This window comes from Ranitomeya imitator, chromosome 3 (genome assembly GCF_032444005.1).
Source record: "Ranitomeya imitator isolate aRanImi1 chromosome 3, aRanImi1.pri, whole genome shotgun sequence".
NCBI classification, from domain to species: domain Eukaryota; kingdom Metazoa; phylum Chordata; class Amphibia; order Anura; family Dendrobatidae; genus Ranitomeya; species Ranitomeya imitator.
In genome coordinates this window covers 213,551,920-213,572,583 of record NC_091284.1, presented here as the reverse complement: position 1 = coordinate 213,572,583, position 20,664 = coordinate 213,551,920, and the positions used below count along the sequence as shown (strand labels likewise).

Sequence of the window (20,664 nt, the reverse complement as noted above, 5' to 3'; positions counted from 1 at the left end):
TTATTATTATTATTATTTTTTTTTTCAGTATGAGGACTTCTTTTTTGCAGGACGACTTGTACTTTTGAATGACACCATTCATTCTGTTGCATACCATTAATTTCTGTGTAGTGGTACTGGCCCGGAGAATCACATTGACTAGTCAGTTTTGCTTTATAGTGAACATGGTAAATTAAAAAAAATAAGATTTTTTTAATCCCGTTTTCCAGTTCGCGATGTGGTAAAATGATTGGCGTCATTCAAGACAAGTCTTATGGCTGTATTGACTAAAAATTGTATAAGTAATGGCTCTTGGAAGAAGGTGAGGAAAAAACAAAAGAAAAATGTTCATGCTTGAAGGAGTTAAAATACTACACGGTTTTTATTCATTTCACCGCCACAGTGGTAGCACTGATATAATTTCCGTGCTCTGCAGGAAACAGTGAGGCATGGTGGAGGTTCCTTGCAAGTTATGGCTGTGTTTTAGCAAATGGAGTTGGAGATTTGATCAAGCTTAATGTTGTCCTCAATGATGGAAAATGCAGGCAGATACTTGTCCATCATGCAATACCATCATGAAACTATCTGGCTCCAAATGTATTTTGCAGCAGGCCAACCACCTCAAGCATATAGTCATTACCCTTTAAAGAACCATCTTCAGCGTAAAGCACAAGGAGTCTTTTAAAGTGTAACCGTAATTTCAATTCTTATTTTATAAAGTGTGTATCTATAGTACACACTAAGATAAGCAAATTTGTCTTATATCTTATCAGTTAAATCTTTCTCAGTTATAGATGATCAGTCATTTTCAAAATTTTCAATTTACAGGTAAAATCTGTATTCGGTGAAGGCAGACTTTCCCATTACTGAGAGAGAAACTATTCAGTAGTACCTGACATCTGTGTGAAAAGATTTGAGAGGTGCTATAGGTAGAACTACCCCCTCCTCCATACACGGAATCTTATCAGTAGTACCTGCTATCTCATACCTTAGTTATGTAATCTGCCTTCAATCAAAACAGATTTTACCCATAAAGTGAGAATTAATAATCAGTCCTGACTGACAAAGAAGCATATTTCTCTGATATGGATTACAAAGTTGCTTATTTTCATGTGTACTACTGATCTTTGAAATAGAAATTAAAACTACGGTTACTGTTTTAAATACTAACAAAGCGAAAAAAGCGTCTAAAACGTCCCAAAAGTACGGTACAAATTATTAGGATTTTTATTCACAACTAGTGTTGAGCGATACCGTCCGATACTTGAAAGTATCGGTATCGGATAGTATCGGCCGATACCCGAAAAATATCTGATATCGCCGATACCGATATCCGATACCAATACAAGTCAATGGGACATCAAGTATCGGAAGGTATTCTCATGGTTCCCAGGGTCTGAAGGAGAGGAAACTCTCCTTCAGGCCCTGGGATCCATAGGGATGTGTAAAATAAAGAATTAAAATAAAAAATATTGATATATTTACCTCTCCGGCGGCCCCTGAACTCAGCGCGGGTAACCGGCAGGCTTCTTTGTTCAAAATCAGCGCTTTTAGGACCTGAGAATCACGTCCCGGCTTCTGATTGGTCGCGGGCCGCCCATGTGACCGCCACGCGACCAATCACAAGCCGCTACGTCTTTGAAAGTCATTACCGCGCTCATTTTTAAAAATGAGCGCGTTAATAGCTTGCGGTGACGTCGCAGCTTGTGATTGGTCGCGGCCACGCGACCAATCACAAGCCGCTACGTCTTTGAAAGTCATTACCGCGCTCATTTTTTAAAAATGAGCGCGTTAAGGACCTGCGAATGACGTCACGGCTTGTGATTGGTCGCGTGGCGGTCACATGGGCGGCCCGCGACCAATCACAAGCCGTGACGTCATTCGCAGGTCCTTAACGCGCTCATTTTTTAAAAATGAGCGCGGTAATGACTTTCAAAGACGTAGCGGCTTGTGATTGGTCGCGTGGCCGCGACCAATCACAAGCTGCGACGTCACCGCAAGCTATTAACGCGCTCATTTTTAAAAATGAGCGCGGTAATGACTTTCAAAGACGTAGCGGCTTGTGATTGGTCGCGTGGCGGTCACATGGGCGGCCCGCGACCAATCAGAAGCCGGGACGTGATTCTCAGGTCCTAAAAGCGCTGATTTTGAACAACGAAGCCTGCCGGTTACCCGCGCTGAGTCCAGGGGCCGCCGGAGAGGTAAATATATCAATATTTTTTATTTTAATTCTTTATTTTACACATCTCTATGTATCCGATCCCGATACCACAAAAGTATCGGATCTCGGTATCGGAATTCCGATACCGCAAGTATCGGCCGATACCCGATACTTGCGGTATCGGAATGCTCAACACTATTCACAACACATATATCATAAAAGCAACATATATAATACATGTAATAATAGACAAAGCAATTTAATGAGTAACAGGTGTAAGGCTATGTGCACACGTAAGAAGAGGTGCAGAATTTTCAGCACAAAATCCACATCTCCTGGCAGAATCCGCAGCCGCGGATTTGCTGCGGATTTTGTGCGGAATTGATGCGGATTTTGTGCAGATTTTCAGCGGTTTTTGCCACTGCGGATTTTTAACATGGAGGGGTGCAGAAACGCTGCAGATCTGCACAAAAGTGACATGCACGTCTTTGAAATCCGCCACAATTCTGCACGGATTTTTCCGCACCATCTGCACAGATATTTTTTTACACCATTGATTTACAGTGTACTGTACATCACAGGGCGGATCTGCAGCGTTTCTGCGTGGAAAAATCCGCTGCGGATCCGCAGCAAATCCGCATCATGTGCACATAGCCTAAGAACATATATATCCCAAATATTAGTGGGGGAAGGACAGAATCTAACATCTATATTATAACACCGTATAAGGGCGAACCGCTTTAAATTGCTCCCTCAAAACAGTAATAGATAGTTTAAGTGATAATATGGCCTCCGCAGAGCCCTGATCTCAACGTCCGTGTTTGGGTGAGATTACATGAAGAGACACATGGGTGTGAGCAGTCTTATATCCACAGAAGATCTGTGGTTCTCCGAGATGGTTAAGACAATTTCACTGTTGAGTTCCTTCAAAAACAATGTGCAAGTTTAGCTAGAAGAATTGGTGCTTTTATGTTTTGAAGGCACAGAATGGTCACACCAAATATTTGATTCAGATTTTTCTTTTGTTCTTTCACTCTTTCATTAATTGATAAATTACACTATTAACACTTCTGTTTGAAAGCATTATTACTGCAATAATTGCAATTTATCCACCCTGCCTAAAACTTGTGCACAGTACACTTTGTATGTATGTATGTGTATTCTATATATATAATTGTCTAAAGGGTACTTGCGTCTGTCGGCAACTTCCGTAACGGAAATCCCGCGTCGCTGATTGGTCGCGGCAGCTGGCGAGATTAATCAGCGACGGGCACAGTCCGATTAGTCCCTCCCTACTTCCCTGCTGTCAGTGCCCGGCGCCCGCATGCTCCCCTCCAGTCACCGCAGTCAGTGCCCGGCGCCCGGATGCTCCCCTCCAGTCAGTGCCCGGCGCCCGCATACTCCCCTTCAGTCACTTCTCACACAGGGTTAATGCCAGCGGTAACGGACCGCGTTATGCCGCGGGTAACGCCCTCCATAACCGCTGCTATTAACCCTGTGTGTCCCCAACTTTTTACTATTGATGCTGCCTATGCAGGTGAGTATATAACTATTTTTATTTTAATTTAGTTATTTATTTATTTTTTAACAGGGATATGGTGCCCACACTGCTATATACTATGTGGGCTGTGTAATATACCGCGTGGCTGTTATATACTACCTGGCCAGTGTTAGATGCTATGTGGGCTGTGTTATATATTACGTGGCCAGTGTTATATACTGCGTGGGCTGTGTAATATACCGTGCGGCTGCTATATACTACCTGGCCAGTGTGTTATACTGTGTGTGCTTTGCTATATATTACGTGGCCAGTGTTGTATACTGCGTGGGCTGTGTAATATACCGCATGGCTGCTATATACTACCTGGCCAGTGTTATATACTGCGTGTGCTGTGCTATATATTACGTGGCCAGTGTTCTATACTGCGTGGGCTGTTATATTACGTGGCCAGTGTTATATACTGCGTGGGCTGTGTAATATACCGTGCGGCTGCTATATACTACCTGGCCAGTGTTATATACTGTGTGTGCTTTGCTATATATTACGTGGCCAGTGTTATATACTGCGTGGCTTGTGTTTTATATACTACGTCGCCTGTGTTATATACTGCGTGGCTGCTATATACTGCGTGGGCTGTTATATAGTACGTGGGCTGTTATATAGTACGTGGGCTGTTATATAGTACGTGGGCTGTTATATACTGCGTGGCTGCTATATACTGCGTGGGCTGTGTTATATAGTACATGGACTGTTATATACTGTTTGGGCTGTGTTATATACTGTTTGAGCTGTGTTATATACTGCGTAGCCACTGTTATATATTGCGTGGCCTGTATTAACGCATCGGGTATTCTACAATGTGTATGTATGTACAGTGGGGCAAAAAAGTATTTAGTCAGTCAGCAATAGTGCAAGTTCCACCATTTAGAAAGATGAGAGGCGTCTGTAATTTACTATATTGTACTATATACTATATAACATAGGTAGACCTCAACTATGGGAGACAAACTGAGGAAAAAAAATCCAGAAAATCAGTCTGTTTTTTTAACATTTTATTTGCATATTATGGTGGAAAATAAGTACCGTATATACTCGAGTATAAGCCGAGATTTTCAGCCCAAATTTTTTGGCTGAAAGTGCCCCCCTCGGCTTATACTCGAGTCACGGTAGCGGTGGGGTCGGCGGGTGAGGGGGAGAGGGCGCTGAGGTATACTTACCTAGTCCCAGCGATCCTCGCGCTGTCCCTGCCGTCCCACGGGCTTCGGCGCTGCAGCTTCTTCCTCTCTTCAGCGGTCACGTGGGACCGCTCATTAGAAAAATGAATAGGCGGCTCCACCTCCCATAGGGGCGGAGCCGCCTATTCATTTCTCTAATCAGCGGTGCCGGTGACCGCTGATAGAGAAAGAAGCTGTGACAGGCGGGGACAGCACGAGGATCGCCAGGACTAGGTGAGTATGTTATATTCACCTGTCCACGTTCCAGCCGCCGGGCGCCGATCCATCTTCCCGGCGTCTATCTGCGCTCTGACTGTTCAGGTCAGAGGGCGCGATGACGCATATAGTGTGCATGGCGCCCTCTGCCTGATCAGTCAGAGCAGAGAGACGCCGGGACCGGACGCTGGGAGCTGCAATCAGCGAGGTGAGTATGGCTTTTCTTTTTTATTGCAGCAGCAGCAGCGGCCATGGCACAGACTTATACCGAGCATCTATGGGGCAATATGAGCGCAGCAGAGCACAGTATGGGGCAGATATGGGGATATATGAATGCAGCAGAGCACAGTATGGGGCAGATATGGGGATATAAACGCAGCAGAGCACAGTATGGGGCAGATATGGGGATATATGAACGCAGCAGAGCACAGTATGGGGCAGATATGGGGATATATGAACGCAGCAGAGCACAGTATGGGGCAGATATGAGGATATATGAACGCAGCAGAGCACAGTATGGAGCAGATATGGGGATATATGAACGCAGCAGAGCACATTATGGGGCAGATATGGGGATATATGAACGCAGCAGAGCACAGTATGGGGCAGATATGGGGATATATGAATGCAGCAGAGCACAGTATGGGGCAGATATGGGGATATATGAACGCAGCTACTGATGTCTCAATTAATTTTACTTTTATTGGTATCTATTTTTATTTTTGAAATTCACCGGTAGTTGCTGCATTTCCACCCTAGGCTTATACTCGAGTCAATAAGTTTTCCCAGTTTTTTGTGGCAAAATTAGGGGGGTCGGCTTATACTTGGGTCGGCTTATACTCGAGTATATACGGTATTTGGTCAGAAGCAAAATTTCATCTCAATACTTTGTAATATATCCTTTGTTGGCAATGACAGAGGTCAAACGTTTTCTGTAAGTCTTCACAAGGTTGCCACACACTGTTGTTGGTATGTTGGCCCATTCCTCCATGCAGATCTCCTCTAGAGCAGTGATGTTTTTGGCTTTTCGCTTGGCAACACGGACTTTCAACTCCCTCCAAAGGTTTTCTATAGGGTTGAGATCTGGAGACTGGCTAGGCCACTCCAGTACCTTGAAATGCTTCTTACGAAGCCACTCCTTCGTTGCCCTGGCGGTGTGCTTTGGATCATTGTCATGTTGAAAGACCCAGCCACGTTTCATCTTCAATGCCCTTGCTGATGGAAGGAGGTTTGCACTCAAAATCTCACGATACATGGCCCCATTCATTCTTTCATGTACCCGGATCAGTCGTCCTGGCCCCTTTGCAGAGAAACGGCCCCAAAGCATGATGTTTCCACCACCATGCTTTACAGTAGGTATGGTGTTTGATGGATGCAACTCAGTATTCTTTTTCCTCCAAACACGACAAGTTGTGTTTCTACCAAACAGTTCCAGTTTGGTTTCATCAGACCATAGGACATTCTCCCAAAACTCCTCTGGATCATCCAAATGCTCTCTAGCAAACTTCAGACGGGCCCGGACATGTACTGGCTTAAGCAGTGGGACACGTCTGGCACTGCAGGATCTGAGTCCATGGTGGCGTAGTGTGTTACTTATGGTAGGCCTTGTTACATTGGTCCCAGCTCTCTGCAGTTCATTCACTAGATCCCCCCGCATGGTTCTGGGATTTTTGCTCACCGTTCTTGTGATCATTCTGACCCCACGGGGTGGGATTTTGCGTGGAGCCCCAGATCGAGGGAGATTATCAGTGGTCTTGTATGTCTTCCATTTTCTAATTATTGCTCCCACTGTTGATTTCTTCACTCCAAGCTGGTTGGCTATTGCAGATTCAGTCTTCCCAGCCTGGTGCAGGGCTACAATTTTGTTTCTGGTGTCCTTTGACAGCTCTTTGGTCTTCACCATAGTGGAGTTTGGAGTCAGACTGTTTGAGGGTGTGCACAGGTGTCTTTTTATACTGATAACAAGTTTAAACAGGTGCCATTACTACAGGTAATGAGTGGAGGAAAGCGGAGACTCTTAAAGAAGTTGTTACAGGTCTGTGAGAGCCAGAAATCTTGATTGTTTGTTTCTGACCAAATACTTATTTTCCACCATAATATGCAAAAAAAATGATAAAAAAAACAGACAATGTGATTTTCTGGATTTTTTTTTCTCAGTTTGTCTCCCATAGTTGAGGTCTACCTATGATGTAAATTACAGACGCCTCTCATCTTTTTAAGTGGTGGAACTTGCACTATTGCTGACTGACTAAATACTTTTTTGCCCCACTGTACATACATACATATTCTAGAATACCCGATGCGTTAGAATCGGGCCACCATCTAGTGTATACATATTGGCCTAGTGATAGAATGAAGAATGAAAGACACCCTAACCCCCCAAAAAAATAAATTATCTAAAGAAAACGTTAGTGGTACTTTAAAAACCCAACTCAAAATAGTGATTTATTGTGTATAGTGCTGAATTACGGTAATTGGTTATGGTCTTCTGCACGTGTTAATGTGAGGCTGCTGCTTGTTATGCAGTTTTATGCCAGAAATGTGAAAAACATCAGAATATCTGGATTATTTTCTAGATTACTGTAGTATTACTATGCCATCTATTTAATAGTTTATGGGTCTTTCTACTGAGATATTCTTAGGATAAAATGAATATCTACTAATGTCCACAAATCTGGGTAATAAACTAAAGACTTTGACTCTATATATGCCAAGGACCAGAATTTGCCAGCTGCTATGAAACAGCTCGGTTGTTGGATTGCTGTCCTTTTGCCTTCAAAGGGTATGTGCACACGTTGCGGATTTGCCTGCGGATTCGCAGCGGACTGGACACTGCGGTTTTCCATCCGGTTTACAGTACCATGTAAACCTATGGAAGACAAAATCCACATTGCACATGCTGCAGAAAATACCGCGCGGAAACGCTGTGGTTTATTTTCCGCAGCATGTCAATTCTTTGTGCGGAATCAGCAGCGTTACACCTGCTCCTCAATAGGAATCCGCAGGTGAAATACGCACAAAAAAAGCTGTAAACCCGCGGGCATGCACGCAGTGCGTTTTACCTGCAGATTTTTCAAAAAGTGAGCGGAAAAAACGCATACAAAATCCGCAACATGGGCACATAGCCAAAATGCATTGAATTCCTATTTTCAGTCATTTTATTGTACTGTATATACTCGAGTATTAGCCGAGATTTTCAGCCCATTTTTTTTAAGGCTAAAAGTGCTTCTCTCGGCTTATACTCGAGTCATTGTCCCAGGGGGTTGGCTGGGAGCGGCAGGAGTGGCGGCTGTCACATCATACTCGCCTGCTCCCGGTGCGGTCTCTGCACTTCCCTGCTTCTCCAATGGTCTCCGGCGCCTTCAGCTCTTCCTGTTTTCAGCGGTTGGTTAAATGAATTGTCCCCTCTAAGGATTTAGGATTTTTTTTTGTACCTCTAAGCTTTTTATATACATGAATTCTCCTCTGCAGAACGGATTTATGGGATTAATTTTCTTTGGACATTATTAGCAGGTTTACAGACCGGCACAGCGGATACTGGTTTTCTAAGTGACCGTGCATGGTTTCTGTTTGCGCGGGTTTCTCTCTTCTTCGCTTTATTTTTATTTTGAGGGAGCTTTTGCAATGTATTAGTGCCACTATTTATTCACTGTTAATTATGAGCTTTTTATTCTACTTTGTAATCTGTTGTGCTGTTAAGTTCTAATTTGAAAAGTTTGTTTTCCTTCATTAGAGTGTCACAAAAGAAAGACAAAGCAAACTTGTTCAGCAACAAAATGACATAACTGGCCTCTCTAGGCAGGTGAAACATGTCCTGAACTTCACAAACTGGGCAATCGCAAGTGGCAGCAGCACGGCATTGTTATACAGCAAACGTCTGGTAAGTCTTATTACTTGGCTAATACAGATTAGACTAGTGTTTTAACCCCTTACTGACATCTGTTGTGCTATGACGCCATGTTGGACCCCATTGCACAGCAATCATCAACCTCTTGCAGCAGCAACCAGAGCAGATCTCTAACCATAGCCGCTGACCGTTTATATGCTACGTCAATCTCTGACTGCAGCATTTAAAGGGCACACCGCCAGTCCATACTTCTATGCCCTCCCACGGCGTGATTGTGATGTTCCAATGGGTTGCCACAGCACCTGCGAGCCTGCTGAAGGCGCACACAACCGCCTTGATGATGATACTTTTTTCATAGGAGACCGCGAATTCTACTATATGCTGCAAGCGATCTCGGGTGAGCACAAGTTCAAGTCCGCTTATAAAAACAAACAAAAATTCAAATCACCCCCTTTAACCCATTTAAAATAAATAAAAAAATTATTATAAAATTATTATTGGAATTATGATTATAAAAAATAAACCTATTTAGTATTGCCGCAACTATAAAAGTATGGTCTATCAGAATATAGAATTAATGCAATAGAGAAAGTCTAAATCCTAAAATTGTGTATTTTCAGTCACTGCAGCTTTGGTAAAAAAAAAAAAAAATACAATAAGGAGTGATCAAAACGTCAAATATACTTAAAAAACAAAAAAACAACAATTTCTTAAAAGGGTTGGTTTCTTTAAGAAACGCACACCTGTGGTATTTTGGCATATCCATCTCTATATCTGTTCATACTTCTTCGCCACTATGTAAATACTTCTGCTGTCCTATTGCAGCTCGGGTGATTTACCCACATGACTTTCTCACCCACTAATCACATCCTTTTCTGTGTGTGCGGTGCTGGTTACTGAGCGTGATGATCAGCCCACGGGCAGATGCTGAACACTCAGTTTCTTTTAATGCACCGAGTGGGCTCTTCCACAGTACAGGACCCGCGCAGATGTTTGCATGCAAGAATTAAAGTTTTGTGGGTGAATTGCTTGACTGTTCCAATCTTTCAGTGGAAGCAGCGACCGCAGAGCTGCAGCGCTTACTTAGCCCACACATGAGCCACCAGGGGTCTTCTAATTGCCTGCTGAGGAGCAGTATGAAGATCTTTACAGATAACAGTATGCATTTTATTATGATTTTTATAATGAGGACAAATCCTTTATGTCAAGATATGTTAATCCCACTTTGGGTATAATCATAGAAGGACCTCTGTAACGAGGATTCCACAGTGACTAGAAACCCCAAATTTAATTTGTTTAATCAAAGTTTACATTTGGCTTATTGATTTTATTTATTTTTCTGTACTCCTGTAGTTTCTCATTTCTGTTACCTTTTCTTTTTTTTTTCCAGATTACTTTTCAGTTACGTCACATTTTAAAGGCTCGATGTGACCCAGTACCAGCAGCAAATGGAGCAGTACGGTTCCATTGTGATCCGACATTCTGGGCAAAGAATGTAGTAAATTTAGGTAAGCTTCTTCTTAGTTCACCTTCTCAGATTGACCATTTTACATATTTGAGATGATATATTATATTTATGTATTTTATTTTTTTATTTTTTATTTCTTGCCTAATTTAACCCCTTAGTGACCGAGCCAAATTTTTGAAATCTGACCAGTGTCACTTTATGTGGTAATAACTCTGCAACGCTTCAACAAATCCCAGTGATTTTGAGATTGTTTTTTCGTGACACATTATACTTTATGATAATGGTAAATTTTGTTCAACATTTTTTGTGTTTATTTATAAAAAATATCAAAAATTTGAGAAAAATGTTAAAAAATTAGCAATTTTCTAAATTTGAATGATTATCCCTTTAATCCAGATGGTCATACCACAGCAAACCATTAATAAATAACATTTCCCACATGTCTGCTTTACATCAGGACCATTTGTAAAATATTATTTTATTTTGTTAGCAGTTTAGGAGGTTTAAAAATGTAGCAGCAATTTTTCATTTTTTCAAAGAAATTTACAAAATTTATTTTTTTAGGGACTTATCCATGTTTGAAGTGACTTTAGGGGTCCCATATATTGGGAAACCCACAAACGTGATACCATTTTAAAAACAGCACCCCCTGACATATCAAAAACTGCAGTCAGGTAGTTTATTAACCCTTCAGGTGCTTTACAGGAATTAATGCAAAGTGGTATGACAGAAATGAAAATGTGTATTTTTACCACCTAAATGTCTCTAACTTCTAAACAGATTACTACAGCCGTCAGACTCTAAGGCCGCTATTTGGCCATGAATTGCCATGGCAAACATCAGGACAACAAAATCATGATATGAGGGTACCAATTGGGACAAAAAAGAAGCCCCCACGCTCTGTTAACCATTTATAATGATGTAGTCACTATTGACAGCAGCATCTAAGGGGTTAAACAGATTTAGATGGTGCAAATACTGATCGTGGCTGGTACAGCAAGTTGTCAGCTATAGTGTACAACCGACAGATGCTGGATTGTCACCTGTATGGGGAAGCTATTCTCTTATATCTCAGGTCAGTTAAAAGGCGTATTGGCGGTCATTAAGGGGTTAAACAGCAGTTCAGGGATGCTTTACAGCAGCCACATGGACTGGTTTTCTAGAGATGGCCCCCTGATGTCTATCATGTTTTGTGGGCATTGCTCTGGGACATGTGAGGATGCCCATGTGCAGTTAGAGGCGGTCCGGCTCCAGCTTTATGACTGGGATGTTAGATTTCATTGTAGTCCGCTTGCAGTGATGAAAAAGAAAAAAAAAAAAAAAAAACTTCTGTCTGAGAATTGATCTCTACCAAACCGTAAATGTCAAGTTTTATTGTGAAAACTACTGTACCAATTAGAGGAGGTACTCAATTTACATAAAAAGAAAATCCACTGACCGGTCTTCGAAATGTACCATAGAGTGTACATTAAAGGGAACCTGTCAGCAGGCACAGTAACCTACATACAGTGTCAGGTCGGCTCCATTATTCTGATTACAATGATACCTTGGTTGATAAAATCCGTCTTATGGATGTTTTCTAATCTTTATTTTTAGTTTTGTGTTAGAGATTCTCGTGCCCTAAGGCGGGGCTGGTGTGTGTGGTGTAACAGTGGTTTCCAACTTTATTGTATCATGGTCTTTGTTTCAAAATGTCTTTCTGTTGTAAAGTTCTTCCTATCTATTCCCTTCTGACTTACCATTTTCTTTTTCCCAGGCAATCTTATTATTGAAAATAAGCCGACTTCTGCGTACGCTCCTAATGTTGTTGTGGGGCAAGGTCCCCAAGGAACAAATCATGTAAATAAACCCCCTGCACAAATTAACCTAGCACAACTCCGGCTCCAGCATATGCAGCAGCAGGTGTATGCTCAAAAACACCAGCAGCTCCAGCAAATGCGGATGGTTCAACCACCAGGTCCTCATCAAAGGCCACCTGGTCCCCAAGTCATGCATCAACAGGCAAGTATAACTTAGGGCAATGGTTTCTTCTTTAAAGATAATAGATGTAATGATACTGGATGGAGTACTATGTAGGGTGCATTATACTTTATATAGCACTGTGAGGCCATTATTCTGTGTGGAGTACTATGTGGGGCCATTATACTGTGTGGAGCACTATGTGGGGCCGTTATTCTGTGTGGAGAACTATGTGGGGCCATTATTCTGTGTGGAGAACTATGTGGGGCCATTATTCTGTGTGGAGCACTATGTGGGGCCATTATTCTGTGTGGAGCACTATGTGGGGCCATTATTCTGTGTGGAGAACTGTGGGGCCATTATTCTGTGTGGAGCACTATGTGGGGCCATTATTCTGTGTGGAGCACTATGTGGGGCCATTATTCTGTGTGGAGAACTATGTGGGGCCATTATTCTGTGTGGAGCACTGTGTGGGGCCATTATTCTGTGTGGAGCACTGTGGGGCCATTATTCTGTGTGGAGAACTGTGGGGCCATTATTCTGTGTGGAGCACTATGTGGGGCCATTATTCTGTGTGGAGTACTATGTGGGGCCATTATACTGTGTGGAGCACTATGTGGGGCCTTTATTCTGTGTGGAGAACTATGTGGGGCCATTATTCTGTGTGGAGCACTATGTGGGGCCATTATTCTGTGTGGAGTACTATGTGGGGCCATTATACTTGTGTGGAGCACTATGTGGGGCCATTCTGTGTGGAGCACTATGTGGGGCCTTTATTCTGTGTGGAGCACTATGTGGGGCCTTTATTCTGTGTGGAGCGCTATGTGGGGCCATTATTCTGTGTGGAGCGCTGTGTGGGGCCATTATTCTGTGTGGAGCGCTGTGTGGGACCATTATTCTGTGTGGAGCGCTATGTGGGGCCATTATACTGTGTGGAGCGCTATGTGGGGCCATTATACTGTGTGGAGCACTATGTGGGGCCATTATACTGTGTGGAGTACTATGTGGGGCCATTATACTGTGTGGAGCACTATGTGGGGCCATTATACTGTGTGGAGCACTATGTGGGGCCATTATACTGTGTGGAGTACTATGTGTGGCCTTTTATGCTGAGTGGAGGACTGTGGGACCTTTTATACTGTATTGGGTCGCTATGTGGGGCCATGATACTGTATGGATCAAACACTTTTTGTAGCCATTATACTGTACGGAGAACTGTATGGGCATTATAGTTGGAGAATCATGGTGTGATGGGGTTACCATTTTTTTTTTTTTTGTCGAGATTGGAGGGTACTGTGTAGGAATTCACTGTGGAGATAACATACTCTGTGGGGCACTTTTGTTTGCATCATACTTTATGTATTATTCATGTTTTTGTATCCCTTGTTAGTACTTATTTAGGTTAAGCCATTTGGCCATATGTTTGCTGCTCCTAAGTAACATATTTATTCCAATATTTTATTCTAAGATCTGTAAATTAAAATGTACTTTGTTCGTAAGACAACCCCTTTAAGTTTGTTTCCATATGAAAAGGTTAATTTTATTTAATCAGGAAATTTTCTGAATTGTAAACATTTTTTATTTAAACCCCTTAGTGACCGGGCCAAATTTTGTTAAATCTGACCATTGTCACTTTATGGTAATAACTCTGGAATGCTACAACATATCCCATTGGTTTGGAGATTGATTATCCCTTTAAACCAGACAGCCACAAAATAAAAAAAACATCTCCCTGGTGCCTGCTTTACATCAGCACAATTTGTAAAATGTTATTTTATTTTGTTAGCATTTTAGAATGTTTAACCCCTTCAAGTCGCGGCCCTTTTTCATTTTTGCGTTTTCGTTTTTCACTTCCCTCCTTCCCTGAGCCATAACTTTTTTATTTTTCCGTCAATATGGTCATGTGAGGGCTTATTTTTTGCGGGACAAGTTGTAATTTTGAATAACACCATTGGTTTTACCATGTCTTTTACTAGAAAACGGGAAAAAAATTCCAAGTGCGGTGAAATTGCAAAAAAAGTGCAATCCCACACTTGTTTTTTGTTTGGCTTTTTTGCTAGGTTCACTAAATGCTAAAACTGACCTGCCATTATGATTCTCCAGGTCATTACGAGTTCACAGACACCTAACATGACTAGGTTATTTTTTATCTAAGTGGTGAAAAAAAATTCCAAACTTTGCTAAAAAAAAAAAAAAAAAAAAAAAAAAAAGTTCCATTTTCCGATATCCGTAGCGTCTCCATTTTTCGTGATCTGGGGTCGGGTGAGGGCTTATTTTTTGTGTGCCGAGCTGATGTTTTTAATGATACCATTTTTGCGCAGATACGTTCTTTTTATCGCCCGTTATTGCATTTTAATGCAATGTCGCGGCGACCAAAAAAACGTAATTCTGGCGTTTCGGATTTTTTTCTCGCTATGCCATTTAGCGATCAGGTTAATGCTTTTTTTTAATTGATAGATCGGGCGATTCTGAACACGGCGATACCAAATATGTATATGTTTGATTTTTTTTTTTTATTGTTTTATTTAGGATGGGGCGAAAGGGGGGTGATTTAAACTTTTATATTTTTTTCATATTTTTAAAAACATTTTTTTTACTTGTGCCATGCTTCAATAGCCTCCATGGGAGGCTAGAAGCTGGCATAGCCTGATCGGCTCTGCTACATAGCAGCGATCATCAGATCGCTGCTCTGTAGCTGAAATGCAGGTGTGCTGTGAGCACCGACCACAGGGGGGCGCTCACAGCAGGCCTGCATCAGTAACCATAGAGGTCTCTAGGACCTCTATGGTTACCTTCCTGATGCATCGCCGACCCCCGATCATGTGACGGGGGTCGGCGATGACATCATATCCGGCCGCCCGGCCAGATGCGGTAGTTAAATGCCGCTGTCTGTGTTTGACAGCGGCATTTAACAGGTTAATAGCGGCGGGTGAATAGCGATTTCACCCGCCGCTATTGCGCGCACATGTCAGCTGTACAAAACAGCTGACATGTCGCGACTTTGATGTGGGCTCACCGCCGGAGCCCACATCAAAGGGGGATTCACGGCATGCGCCGTACTAGTACGGCGCATGTCGTGAAGGGGTTAAAATTGTAGCAGGAAAGGAAATTTACAAAACAATTTTAGGGACCTATCCAGGTTTGAAGTGACTTTTGGGGTCCTATATATTGGAAACCCCCAAAAGTGATACTGTTTTAAAACCGCACCCCCTGACAAATTGAAAACTGCTGTCAGGTAGTTTATTAACCCTTCAAGTGATTTTCAGGAATTAATGCAAAGTGGCATAACAATGAAAAGGTGTATTTTTTACCACCTAAATGTCGCTGACATCTGAACAGGTTACTGTAGCCGGCAGACTCTAAGGCCGCTATTTGGCCATGAACTTATATGGCAAACACCAGGACCACATGCTCAAGATCTCAGGGTGACATTGGGGATAAAGAGTAAGCCCCCACACTCTGTTAACCATTTATATGATGTGGTCACTATTGATAGCAGCATCTAAGGGGTTAAACAGATATGGATGGTGCCAACACTGATCGTGGCTAATGCAGCAAGTTATCAGCTATAGTGTACAGCCGACAGCTGCTGGATTGTCACCTGTATGAGGATGCTATTCTCTTATATCTCAGGTCAGTAAAAAGACGAATTGGCGGTCATTAAGGGGTAATAAATATCAAGGTTGGCCCAGCACATGGTCCAAGCTTTTCATTTTGGCCGTGTATTTGAGTTTGATATCCGTGCTCTAGTAAGTGCATGTCCTTCTGTACCTGCCATGTCCCAATGAACACCACTGCCCTACTAAGCATGTAACCCCTCCTTATACTAACCTACACCTTTTGTTGTGAAGGTCAAAAGTAGTGGTAAGGATAAGGGATGCTATGAATAAAAGTAAATAAGACTATTACTCAAAAGTAAATCTATTAATATGTCCATGGTAGCTCATTCAAAGAGTCAAACGTCCAGCAATATCATTATATGAGCAGTCTGGTTCCTGTTACTGAGAAATCGGGGTTTGATATACAAATTAGGATGTAGATCTAAGGCCTGTGTCACTCCAGCTCTATTCCTCGCCTTACACCTCCTTTTTATGTGACACTGTTAGGCTAGGTTCAGATTGCGTTAATGGGACCGCGCTAACGAACAGTGTTGCATGGCGAAATTAACGCCGCGCAACGCGTCCGTTAGCGCGCCCATTGGCAGCAATCCATTGGCAGCAATGGGAACGCGCCTCGCTAGCGCGTGCCATTTTCGGCACGCGCTAGCGATGTGCCGGTGTTTTGTGACGCGCCTCGGACGCTGCTTGCAGCGTCCGCGGCGCGCCCGAGGTCCGTTCCCCGCTCTCGCAGATCGGGGATCTGCGAGAGCGGGGACGTTAAACGCGACCCCGAAATAGACATTGCGTTAGCGCAATCCGCTAGCGCTTAGCGCTAAACGGATTGCCCGAACGCAATCTGAACCTAGCCTTAGAGCTGGAGTGATGTATGTGTCAGATCTCCAGTAGTCCTTCAGCCTCATTTGCATATAAATTCAGACTCGTTTTTCTCAGTAACCGATTAATGGATTGGCCGTGTAAAGGCTTTGCTGTACTTGTCTTCTGCGTGTGCAGATAAATAGTTTTAGGAATTTGGAATCCTGCCAACAAGTTACCTTTAGAATTCATGACCATGTTAAGTGCAATGTTACGTATTGGCTACTTTCTGTAAATGCTACAGTGACCAAACCATAAAATCATTAATGGTAACAGTTAAAAAAAGGAAATTTGTAATAAACCATGGGGTCTTTTTTTGTAAGTAGCTGAATTTTCTTTCTTTAAAGATGCTAACCCAACAATTAAACTCTTGCAGCCTCCAAGGTTAATCAGCATGCAAACCATGCAGCGAAATAACATGAACTGTATACCTTTCCAAGCGCATCAGATGAGAATGGCACAGAACGCTGCCCAGAATGCCAATCGAATGCCAGGTATACCTCGGCACAATGGGCCCCAGTACTCAATGATGCAACCTCATCTCCAAAGACAGGTATGTTTTCAGTGATTTACATATATTGAAATAATTTCAGCATTCTTGTTTTTATTAGCAAATGTCGATTTGACACAAATGTTTGAGGGACTTTCTATGGTTTTATCCAGACCTGGGCAAGATGCGGCCCGCGGGCCGCATCCGGCCCGCCTGATGATTTTAAACGGCCCGCCAGCTAGCTGTCACTTCTGACAGCCGCCCCCGGCACCGCTCGGCCAGCCGCTTCTGAAGACCACTGGCGGCTGGAGTGAAGGCGACACGCTGTCGGAACTGCGCTTGCAGAGCTGAGGGTGATGAGGAGCCATGTTCCCCTGTGCTGTGTGAGCAGAGCTGCGGGTGATGAGAAGCCATGTTCCCTTGTGCAGGAGGATGCAGCAGCAGCGCCGCCAGGTTCCTGTTTCCTTCTCAATCTTCTGCCCTCCCCCCGCATCCCAGAAGTCAACATGTCGAGTCTGCACACAAGAGCAAGTAAGAGCTGCAGAAGAGGGGAGTCCTGGGCCGGTCATGGGGGCTGCAGGTGGGAGATGAAGGGTGCATGCAAGGCTCGGGGCAGCCTGCCAGCAGGGGTGACTGGGGGGCAGTTGCTGTCTCTGTGTGGGGGGATAGGAGGGCTCCATGCCTGTTCACCTGTATAGAAAGCTCCTGCTTTGTATCATGCATTGTGTGTTCTATATAACAGATACAAACTCTGTACATCTAGTGCTGCGTGTGATCTCGGGGGGTGCGGAGACCCCATTTCAGTGTTTGGGTGGTCCCCCAGGACACTATGAGGCTGTTACAGATACCTCAGCACTTGGGGCTCCTGTCAGCCCCATAGCCATTGCACATACAGTATGTGTTCCACCACTTGGGCGCAGGATCTTGTGAGCAGACGATCCCTCCTGTGATCAGACAGACAGCTCTTTTCCTGTAGAGGGGTCATAATTGCTCTTCACGGGCCAACCCCTTTAAAAGGGAACTTCCTGGATGTTTTTTCTTTTAAATACGGAAGCAGTGGTGTAAATGTGTCAGTGCTTGTCCCCCCATAAAAAATGAGACTTTTTTTGTAATGATCCAATGTGCTAATCTTGAGAAATCTTGCATAGAAACCATATGCAAATCATGCAAAAAGTGCACTGTGGAATGTCAATGCACTTAAAAGACAATACTGCTGCAGTGACACGCCCCCAGTGCACGTCCAGCCTGATTTGCATGTGACATCTATACTAGATTTCTCAATATTGGTCCGTTGGATTGCTATACAAAAGGTGTATTGTTATTAGGGACAAAAAGCTCCTCCACAGCAATATTCCTACTGCCAGCTGTAAAGACGCGCTGACGGGCCCCTTTAAGCATTTTACCTTGTCATCCAGTCACTGGGGGTAGGTTTCCCTTTTTTAAGCAGTGATCAGACCCCAACTGGAAAATCCATAGTGCTTTTATGTTACAGTGGGTGGATTTGCTGTTTTAGTACAGTCTTAAAGGGGTTGTCCAAGATTAGGAAAACATGGCTGCATTACTCCAAAAACAGAGCCATCCCTGTCTGTTTATGAAAAGATAGCATATGTATACTACAGTATGGGTGAAAATGAGTTAATTATATTAGTCCGGCCCTCTAAAACCATCCCAATTTCTCATGCGGCCCCATGGCAAAATTAATTGCCCACCCCTGGTTTTATCTAAAGGTAAAAAGCACCGAGATTCAACAATTAAGTTCAGCAGTTAAGACAACAATTACTTGAATGAGAATGATCTGCAAAGCATGGGAACGCTGCTGATTCTGGGAAAACGATCAGAACTTTTTCTAATTCTGTACAGGTCCTTTGTAATTAGTTTAGTTTCCTCAGGCTGATCACCATACGAGCAGACCATGTCTCAATCTGTATAAGCCAACTGCCTTGATATGTCTACGTGGATGCCCATCCTTTTGCCGATCTGACATATATAAAGAAACTTTTTTTTTTTTTTTTTTTTTAATGTACTTTTGTCTAATCTGATTTGGGCTTGCAGGATCCCCTCGTTATTATGAAAGGGGGAAGTGAAATAAATGGCTTTATTGCACTGCTGTAGGCCCTAGTAACTGATGACTGGTTGTAGATATCTTTCCTTACTTCTCGTCTCTGTGTTGGAAGGGGGTAATATTTGATTTCTTACTTGAGGTGAAAGAGGTTGTATCATAATTGGTCATTAACCCCATACATAGTCATGGGCAAATGTTTTGAGACTGACACAAATTGTTTTTCACAGCTTTAGTGTTTTTATATCTTTTTGTGAGATGTTTCTATGGTTACTGAAGTAGAATTCTAGGCATTTTATAATTTTATTTAGGTTAAGTTCACATAAGGCGTTTTTGCTGCGTTTTTTTATGCTAATTTTCAGTTTCTTTTTACAGTACCAGCCAAGCCTATGAGATTTCAAAAATCTCATGCATACACATTGGTTGGTTTTTTGTGTGATCAGTATTTTGTGCTTTGCTGCTTTTTTTGGACATAGGTCATGTCACTTCTTTCAGCGTTTTTTCAGCCTTTTTCCACCCATTGACTTGAATGGATGATGAAAAAACGCTGCAAATACGCAGGTTGACTTTTCTTGCAGTGTATTTGCTGCAGAAAAGTCAAGGACAGCTGGTTGTGACCTCACACTCTGCTCCGCTACATCTAGATAGCAGGCTGCACGATGCGTCCATGCAGCCTGTCATCCAGCAGAGCAGACCCGAACCCCATTCCCTTGAATGGAGGGGTCCGACATTACAGTGTTTGACATGCTGTCATATGTATGACAAGCAGCAAACACCGCTTCTGATTGGTGGGGAAATCATCCCCGCCGGTCAGAGAGCCGCGGTTCCCACGCTGTGAGAAGACAGTGGGAGCGCTCAGCTGTGATCAGAGGTGTAAAATTTACCTCCAATCACTGGTGTCAGCTGATGGGACTACTGCTCCCATCATCTGACACCTACAGCCGCTAATTGCAGTGAGAGCAGGAGCTGTGGATGGGAGTTTTCATCTGCCGCTCCTGTGCTATAAACAATAATAAAAATAAAAAAAAGGCGTGGGTTCCTCCCTAGTTTTGATAACCAGTCAGACAAAACTCACAGCTTCAGCAAGGCTAGTTCTTAAGAATAGAAGGGTCCTCGCGCTTTTTTTAAATTATTTAAATAAATAATGTAATAAAAACGGCACTGGGTCCCCCCCATTTTTTGACAACCAGCATTGCTAAAGCTCACAGCTGGGGACTGGTATTCTCAGGCTGGTAAGGGGCCACTGATATAGGCCCACCAGCCTAAAAATGGCAGCCCGCAGCTGCCCAGAAAAGGCA

The 20,664-nt window shown here is 43.1% G+C and overlaps 1 protein-coding gene across 4 annotated transcripts in view; it reads left to right on the top strand.

Annotated features, from left to right (window-relative positions):
• Window positions 1-20,664, top strand: part of TRIM33 (tripartite motif containing 33) — a 218,403-nt gene that overhangs the window by 130,908 nt on the left and 66,831 nt on the right. For all 4 annotated transcript variants that reach the window (XM_069756114.1, XM_069756113.1, XM_069756116.1 and 1 more), the window contains exons 7-10: window positions 8,805-8,951; window positions 10,309-10,426; window positions 12,143-12,387; window positions 17,194-17,370. In XM_069756114.1, the coding sequence (XP_069612215.1) occupies window positions 8,805-8,951; window positions 10,309-10,426; window positions 12,143-12,387; window positions 17,194-17,370 (687 nt within the window). The remainder of the gene's footprint in view (window positions 1-8,804; window positions 8,952-10,308; window positions 10,427-12,142; window positions 12,388-17,193; window positions 17,371-20,664) is intronic.